This window comes from Python bivittatus, unplaced genomic scaffold (genome assembly GCF_059951505.1).
Source record: "Python bivittatus isolate LINGU-HERP-01145 unplaced genomic scaffold, Pbiv_v1 ctg000730_np1212, whole genome shotgun sequence".
NCBI lineage: Eukaryota > Metazoa > Chordata > Lepidosauria > Squamata > Pythonidae > Python > Python bivittatus.
In genome coordinates, this window is record NW_028277109.1 from 381,266 (window position 1) to 389,861 (window position 8,596).

Sequence of the window (8,596 nt, forward strand, 5' to 3'; positions counted from 1 at the left end):
TTCAAAATGATAAAGTTTTATTAAACTTTTAGTTCAATAATCAATAATCAAAACATAGCATACTTACTTATAATCCCATTGCAATGAGGACCAGCACGGACAAGCGGTCAAATGGACAGCTTGAGGCCGAGTGGCCCCGAGCCCCTCCCAGCAATCCTTTTTATCCTTTAAAACCACAGACCACAATCATGACTCCCAGGATTTGCAACCGTTCTTGGTGCTAATTTTACAACACTTCCCTGTTTCTTTCTCTTGCCACATTCCTTCCATCAGCATTTTACTTGCTTCATCAGTTTTCCGGTTTCCTGTTCAATACAGCTGATACAGGACTGAAAACTGTAGGTCACACAGCATTTTTATGTATTGCTCTGTAAGGTAGTTTCATTAATATGTTTCAATTAGTCAAAAGCCTTAAGTATTGATAAATCGTTTTTCTCCTGACAGCAGGAAGAACACCTGGGCCATGCACCCACGGCAGGAGATGGTGTGCTGTTGGTGGAACGGGGCCAGTAAGATCTTGTATCTTGTAAGATCAGTAGGATCTTGGATCCATCCAGGCGGACTCTGAGCTCCTGCTCTGACCTCTGAAAGGGACTTTCTGTGGCTCCTGCCTGGGAGCGCCTCAAACCAGACGTTGCAACGGCCCTAGAAAGAACTTGTGGACTGAGGAAGGGTGATGAGAAAGGAGGAATCTTGATTTATTGAAGACTGGCATGTTTTGTAGGTCCTATCTTTGCAATGGGGCCACACGGTTGCCCCACAAGAAAAGAAAACCCTTTGACTTTACTTCAACATTTAGGATGCTCTGCTTCAGAATCAAGGGATTTCTTCCATTGTATATTTTAACATGGGCTGCAAGGGGCCCCCTTGCTCCCCAGACAGATATTGAACAGGTGCGGCTTCCCCAGCCATGGGACAAAGTCCGGCCTGACGCCTCCCTTCCAGGCAGGCCTTAATCGGCGTTTCTTCCGCAAAAGAAGCTCAGCAGACCCACCGTCACTTCCTGCAGTGGGACCTCGTCTTCCTCCGCCTGGCCCTGCCTGATTCCTCCCCACTTCATCCCCAGACAGTTTTTCAGAGGGGAGAAAACGCAGCTTTATTCTCATGAACAGGACAAAATGGCCCAGCACAGGCACCCAACTGTGATCTGAGAGGGCCCCATAATGCAAAACTAACCCGGGATTCCTCCAAGGGTGGGAGCGGGAGCTGAACTCAGCCAGGCCAAGCAGTGGATCTGGACCTTGATATTCCCAATGGGTTCCTGTCTCTTTTCCCCCAAAGGAGGGCTGCGGAGGAGAATGAGAACGAAAATGAACCCAACGCAAGAACACCAGAAACAAGGGAGCCTCCCCTGAAAGGGATATTTGGAAATCAGGGGGGACCCAAATCAAGTGAAATAAAATTAGGAAAAATTATCGCATGGCAGGAGTTCTTCATAAAACAGGAGCCAGGGCCAGAGACAAGCAACGTGGGTGCTGAAAGCACGGGTCAGGGGCTTCCTCTGAGAGGGAAGAGAGAGAGGGAAACGCCCTTCTGTGGAAAAATGCTCAGAAGAAAAGACCAGAGACGACCAACATGGGTGCTGAAAGCTTGGAAGGGATAAGGGGTTCCTCTTAGTTTTCCTCAAAGGATCCACCCTGGAGAGAATCCGTATGAAGGTAGATAGCGAGGAAGGAGCTCCAAAGGAAGAGCCCCCTTCTGGTAAGAGGAGCCACGCTGGCAAGGAGACCTATAGATATGGGTGGGAAACCTCTCCCCTTCTGCGGAGGACCAGAAATTCAGGGGTGGAGGGAGCTGATTAAATGGCATCTGACCTGGAGGGAATATGGAGCTGAGAGAGACCAGACTTTTCAGGCAGCATCAGCTCACATCATTGCAGGGTTTTCCTACAGTCTAAAGTTTATTCCTTTATGGCAAATAAAGGCCAAGGGAATTGACCCAGAGGAGAATAGCAAAAAGATGAAGCTTCTGTGCATTCAAAGCCAGGAGGGACGAGATGGAGAAATGATGGGGGGTCCAAGGAAGGGGAAGAGGTTGGGGCTCTGGTGGCCAGAGACCAGTTGATCCCTGAGATCACTCCTCAGGGAATGGGGATCCCCGGGTGGCTGGTACATGTGGACCATCTGGACTTCTCTGGATCTGGTGGCCTCCAGGCTTGGCTAAGCGCCAGATGGATTTCCGGTTAAGTGGCTGGAGGTGGGTGGGTTGCAGCCATTGCTCTGAAGGGGGTCTGTGCTGAGCAGGAGAAATTGGGGGTCTGGAGGGACAGGCAGGCCAGGAGTTCCTGGGGGCAGACTGGGTGGTCTCCACCCCTTCCCCGTTTCCCCCTCCCTCAAAAGACAGAGAGGGCCTGAAAGGAAGCTGGTGGGTCTCGGCAGGAGAAGGTCCAGCTGCGATTCTCCTCCTCTCGCCAGTGTTGAAGCTGCATCCTTGGAGGGTTGCAAAAAAGGCAGAAATCCATCAGGTGCTGAAATTCATCAGCTATTTTGCATCTGAGAGCAAGAAGGGATAGCTGGATTAACTCATGAGGGCTGTGAAAAAAAGAGATGGGGAGGAAAATTAAAATATATAGTAAAACCTTCAGTGTAAATAAGGTTTTTTGGAGAGTCTGGAGGGAACACACAGGGTGGGCTTCCCCTCCCCCTCCCTTCCACCCCCCCCCCAGGCAGCCCCAACCTTCAGGGGGTGGATGATGGGCAGGGCCCGGATGGAGGGGGAATCCACCCCTCTCAGGGAGGAAAAGGCTGCGAAGGACCAGGGATTCCTCCCCATCTCATCTCCGGGGCTGGAAGGGGGTCCCGGTTCAGCCGAGGGGCTGCAAAGGGAGGGTCCAGCCTGACCTCGATAAGGTGGAATTTGTCCCTAATTGGTTTAATTAGAGGGTCAATCAAGAGAGGAGGCCTCCCCCCCCAGCAGATACTTCATTCGAACCGAGAAGATGCTGCTCGGAGGGTGGAGCCAGAAATGGCGTCTGGTGTCCAGCCTGGTGTCCCTTGGCCGGAGCTTGTGTAAAGGGTCAAAAGAGGGGGGTCAAGAAGGGCAGCCCACAAACTTGGGGTGCCCCCTCTTCCTCCCCCCAATGGCCTGAATGGCCCCCCTCCTTCCCTTCCTTTCCGCAATTTCCCAAAATGGGGAAATATCCTGGGGGAGGCTTTGGTGTTGTGTGTGGCTCTTGTGTGCGATTGTGTTACATTTTGGGGTCCCTGCAAAGAAAAACTGCCAAAAATCTTGGAAAGGGATTTGGGGAGGCCAGAAAATCTTTGGAGGCTTTGCGGGTCATTCAAGGCTCTTTCAGTTTCTTAAGAGATATTTTTTGGGAGGAGAGAGAAAGAGAAAAACTTATTAATTAATGGAGGGCGAATAGAAGAAGCTCACCTGGTTGCTGGATGGGAGTTGCTGGAAAAAGGGAGAGAGATTCATTCAGAATTTTTTTATCTTTTAATTATGACTGTTTTTGACATATTTACTGTTTTATGTTTTTTGCTATATGCTGCCCAGTCACTTGTTGTGGGCGGCCTTATAAGTTTGATAAATAAATAAAGGGCTGTAGCATTTATGGGGTCAAGCACCCATTCTACAGCCTATAATATATTGCATTAAATCCCCCCCCCCTTTTTTTCCCTTCCTTTGAGTCAATGTTGACTCCTGGCGACTGCCTGGACTAGTCCCTGCAGTTTCCCTGGCAAGGTTTTGGAAGGGGGTTGCCATTGCCTGCTTCCTGGGGCTGAGGGACAATGGCTGGCCCTCGGTCACCCAGGGGGCTTTGTGCCCAGGGCAAGACTGGAACTCACAACTCCTGGTTTCTAGCCTGGTGCCTTCACCACCACCCCAAATGGGGTCTCCTGTCCCTTGTGCCCCTCCAGGAGGAAAAATGTCTCCAAACCTATTTCCCAATGAGACCCTCAGCCTTGGGATTCGGGGGCCCAAGGGGACCCACCTTGCCATCTAGATGCAAGGCCTCCCCTAGATGATCCCCTCCCCATAACTCCTCGCCCAGCCCCCCACGGACTCACCTTTCTTGTTCTTCAGGTAGAGGGAGAGCCCCACAGCCAGGAAGACCACCCCCAGCACGGCCCCCACGGCCCCCGTCCAGAGCTTGCTCTTGGCAGCGTTGGAGGAACGTGGCTCTGGGGAAGGAGAAGGAGCCTCGCGTGAGCAGCAGGATCAGGGCCAGCTTCCTCCGGGGGGGCCATTCTGGCTCCACACCCAGAGAGGGGCTTCCCAGCCCCCCATCCATGACCCCTTCTCCGTGCAGGATGGTGTCCCCAGACCAGGAGGGCAGGGGAGGGGAGGAAGGGAAAGGCTTACCCCACTGGACGGTGACAGGGGCCTCCAGGCTGGCGTGCCCCACCTTGCAAGCGTAGACGTCCCCACGCTGGGGCTGGGTCTCCAGCAGCACCTGGAGCTGGTAGGTCCAGTCCCCGTTCTGGAGCTCCTCCCCGAAGGCGACGCCCTCCTTCTCCGGCCGCCCGTTCTTCAGCCACTGGACGTCGATCTCCAGGGGGTAGAAGCCGGTCGCGGTGCAGAGGAGGATGGTGTTGGGGGAACCGGGGTCCGTCTTGGTGGGGGAGATGGTGACGGTGGGCTTGGCTGGAGGGGAGGGAGAAGGAGGATCGTGAGAGACCCAACAGGGCCCAGGACGGAAGAGCAGGTCGGTCAGTTCAGGCCAAGGTCCGTCTTAGCCTTGGAAAGTTTCTGGGTTTCAGGTCCCCTTTCCAAGAGTTTTATTTGCAGAGAAGGAGAAAAACTCCACTTTCCTCTTCTGCAGCCTTTCCTGTCCGCTGCTGAGTCAGTTAAATTTGACTCAGGACAAGATGAGAATTAAGTAGATTCGGACCAGGCTCAAAAAGGCCATCAGATGACTAAAAGGTCAGTGATACAAGATTCCACAAAATGAATAAAATCCCGCATGATCTGGACAACACAGAGAAATAAGCAGAGAAGAGCAGAACAAGATTTAAGGGGGAAAAGTGTGGCTCCAACTGGCACAACTCCTGGACTGATTAAGGGAGGGCTGGATGGGCCCCCAAAGAGGGTCCTTCAGGGCTCCCTCCATCCGGGAAGGGGGTCTCGGGTGGCGTCCCGGGGTCTGTCCTGGGTCCTTGTGCCCTTCAGCGTTTGGATCAGGGAGTTGGGGGAGATCGATGAAGTTTCTAGCCTAGTGAGCAGATAAAGGCTTCTTAAAAGGTACAAATCAGGAACAGATTTCAATTAGCAGAAGTTCAAAATCTAAAATCTGGCAATTTTAGTGAAAACATCTTCAAAATGTATAGATTAATTTTAGTAGTTAAAGAAGGAGATCAAGAGAGGGCATAAATCATTTTTTATAGCCTCACCAAAGATAAACCTAATTATTTACAAAGCTGCCTTGCAAATATTTTTGGGGGAAAATTTGATCCGCCAGGAGTTGCTGGGCAGCGACTTTAATTCAGTTCTGGATCCACTGTTGGGTTGGAAGAAGATTTTTTTTTCTTTTTAAAGGCCCCCCAGAGACACCACATTCTCCATCGATCCATCCATCCATCCAGGAATTTTATTTAATAGCAATATGGAGTCCTCTGGATTGAAAACAACAGGAATATACATTTAATCTCCCCACATCACACGTGTTCCAGATTCACAGAATATTCTGCAAAACAGACTCAGGAGGCGTTTTCCGTGAAGTAAAATTAATACCTTTGAGGAGAGATTCCTCTGGAAGAAACTATACCAATCACAATGAAATTCATCTTCAGTGTTTTGAATTTTGTAAAAAATGATATTCTGTGCATCTTTATCTGCTAGCTAGTGAGCACATAAAGGCTTCTTAAAAGGTGGCAAACCTTCCAGAAATGGTGGGCGTGCAGCCGGGAGTCGTGGCTGAACCCCGAAAGTCACAAAATCTGTAATTCTGCACATCTGGAGGAACCCAGAACGGCCCCTGAGCCAGATGGAGCCACTGCAGGACGGCGTAAAAATCCAGGGAGAAAGCGCTTTGGGGGCGTTTGGGCAGTGCATCTGGCGCCGTCTCCCCGAAATCGAAAGACAGCCTGAAGCCCCCGAAGGAGGGACCCTCAAGAGGGTTTTTGATGCCTGGAGATGCCCCACGAGGCGAACTGGGAGACTGGAGGCATTTGCAGGGGATCTCGGGGGGCTTTCGGGGGCTGTGAAAAGTCACTAGATGGATTAGCGGAAGTGACGAAGCTCTATGGTAAATGATGTGGGAGTGGGAGTTAATATTAGGGAATATAAACTCTATTGAAAGATGTCATTTAATTCTGTGGCAAAGCATTATTTTTGGAAAACTCCCGAGAAAGGACACAACAACAAGCCAAACAGCCCTCGCTAATTCCCTTTTTCTGACTTTTGGAAATTGACCTTTTTTATCCTGAAATGCCCAACACCCCATTTCTGGGGACCAGGAGGCAAAGAGAGGGATGGAAATGGGCTCCTGGCCAGACAGAGGGACGGGGAGCCCCTTCAATCCCTGAATCTGTATTCAGGAAGGGGGAGACGTGGCTGGATTCTCCTCCCACCCCCGAATCCTCCCTGGGCCATTTTCTGGAGGGGATCAAGGGGATCCCTGATTCAGGGCGGGGGGAGAGTTGGGACGCTGGGAGGAAAAGAGGAATATTTCATAGATCTGACAGCGCAGAATAAATACAGAATAAATCTTTATAAGGGGGAACTCAATGGATTGAATGAAAAGGAGGGTCCCGGCATCTCCCCCCCGGAAGCCCCCCCAGACTCACCTCTCCGGCCAACCACAAGCCCCGCCTTGGCCACCTCATAGTTGTATCTGCAGAAGCGATCCACGGAGGCCCTCCGGGGCTGCAGGAGGTCCTGGCGGGTGTTCCAATAGTCGACCGAGTACTGCCCCAGCGGGGTGACGGCCACGAACGTCCCGACGTCGCTGTCGAACCGGAGATACTCCTGCCGGTCAAAGATGTACCTGAACAGGTAGCGCACCCGCTGCGTCCCGTTGAAGAAGTGGCAGTCGCATTTCTGCTGGTGCAAGAAATGGGCTGCGAGGAGGAGGAGGGGGAGGAGGAGGAAGGCCGTCAGGAAGGACTCCAGCACCCATCGCTCCCAGCTGCCAGCAGAGGAGGGACCCATGCGGGAAGGGGGAGTGGGAAGACCTGCTGCAGGAAACCTAGGGGTGGCCTTTGGAGGGCCCAGCTGGAAGGGGCACCAGGGGGGGCCTTTCTCAGCCCCCCTCCACTTCCTTGCCTTCCTTCGGCAGCAGTGGCCAACCCCGCAGGGCTGTGGCTCCCTCAAGACACCCCCTGGAGGAGGGAGGGCGAGCTTTGTTGGTCCCAGTGGAGCTCCCTGGGGGAGATGGAGAGTTGCCGTGGGTCTGGGGGGGGGAGGAAAGAGGGGGAGGGGGAGGAACTTCTTGGTGGGCCCTCTCCATCCTCCCACCCTGGAGAAAGGCAGGCAGAAGCTCAAATGGTGCAGCAGAACGCCCTACTCTCTGCAGGAAACGTTGGATCTGGGTGGGGCCTCTTTGCCCCCCAAAGCAGCAGGAAATGTGGGGGAGGGGGGTGAAGAGACCCAGAACCTCTCAGAGCTGCGGTGAAAGTGAGATCCATACCTCGGTCTCCCTCTTCCTTGGGGGGGGGAATATGGGGAGGGGGCACAATGAGGGTGTCTGGACTGATGATCCTGGGGTCTCCCAGCCCCTCCCTCACCTGAACCCCCCACCTTCCCTGTTTTCCCCAAACTTCTCTTCTCCCCCCAACATTCAGCCCTCCTACCTGCCTTTCCTCAAGAGCCCCCAGAAGCAACTCAAAGGGGGGTCTCCAGTCTCCTCCCCCCATATCCTTCCTCCTCAATTCCCCCCTCCCCTCCAGTCCCTGACTCTGCTATGGGGAATTATGGGGGGAGGCTGGGTCTCTGTTCCCAATTGAGAGGCTCCCCCAACAAGGGATCTCAATTCAACTCTTGCCTGACCTTAAAAGCCTCTAATTAGAGATTTATAAAGAAAAAGTGAAGTTTCTGAAGGTGCAAAAAGGTTTTCCCAAATGCATCTTTTTCTTATGCGGCTTTTCCTTCCTCGGATTTAGGACCGAAAACGCCCCAATTTCCCTCTTTCTCTTTCACTTTCTTCTCCTTCCTCCTTCAAGGCGACAAACTTTGGGGGCTCCGGATCCGGGTCTCGTTCGGGGCCGGAAGGTCCGGCTCTGACCCCGGGTCGGCTGCTTCCCAGGACCCCCTCCCCACCTCGGCCACAGCCAGGGAAGGGGGTCCCTCTCGGTCCTCCTGGGGGGGTGGGGAGGGAGGGGGCAGAGGCCACACAGACATCGAGGCTCCTGCAGGCTCCCACCTCTCCTGCCCTGGACCCCTTCCCCAAGGTCACGCCTGGGGGGCCCAGCCCCTTTCTTCCCCCCTCCCCCCAGCAGCATCAGGGGGTCCCTCCCAGCCCCCCTCCCCTGCCCACCCCCCTCCTTACCGGGGGTCTCCTGCCCCCCTTCGCTTCCAGGGATCCGGGACAGTGCCCCCACCAGCAGCAGCAGCAGGGGGACCCCAGCAGAGCCCATGGATGCTGCCCCACAAGCAACCCCAGAAAGAGAGGACAAAGATGCAGATGCTTCCAGCCCCAGAGGTGGAATCGGTG

At 53.5% G+C, this 8,596-nt stretch overlaps 1 protein-coding gene across 1 annotated transcript; it reads right to left on the reverse strand.

The window, feature by feature from the left end:
- Nucleotides 1–8,596, reverse strand: LOC103064751 (H-2 class II histocompatibility antigen, E-S beta chain-like). The gene is made up of 6 exons (XM_088129113.1): nt 8,432–8,596; nt 6,732–7,004; nt 4,309–4,590; nt 4,014–4,127; nt 3,376–3,396; nt 1–2,531 (listed from the first exon to the last, which is right to left on the reverse strand). Exons 1-6 carry the CDS (start codon nt 8,517–8,519, stop codon nt 2,518–2,520), a joined length of 792 nt encoding a protein of 263 aa, XP_087985239.1. The 5' UTR covers nt 8,520–8,596; the 3' UTR covers nt 1–2,517.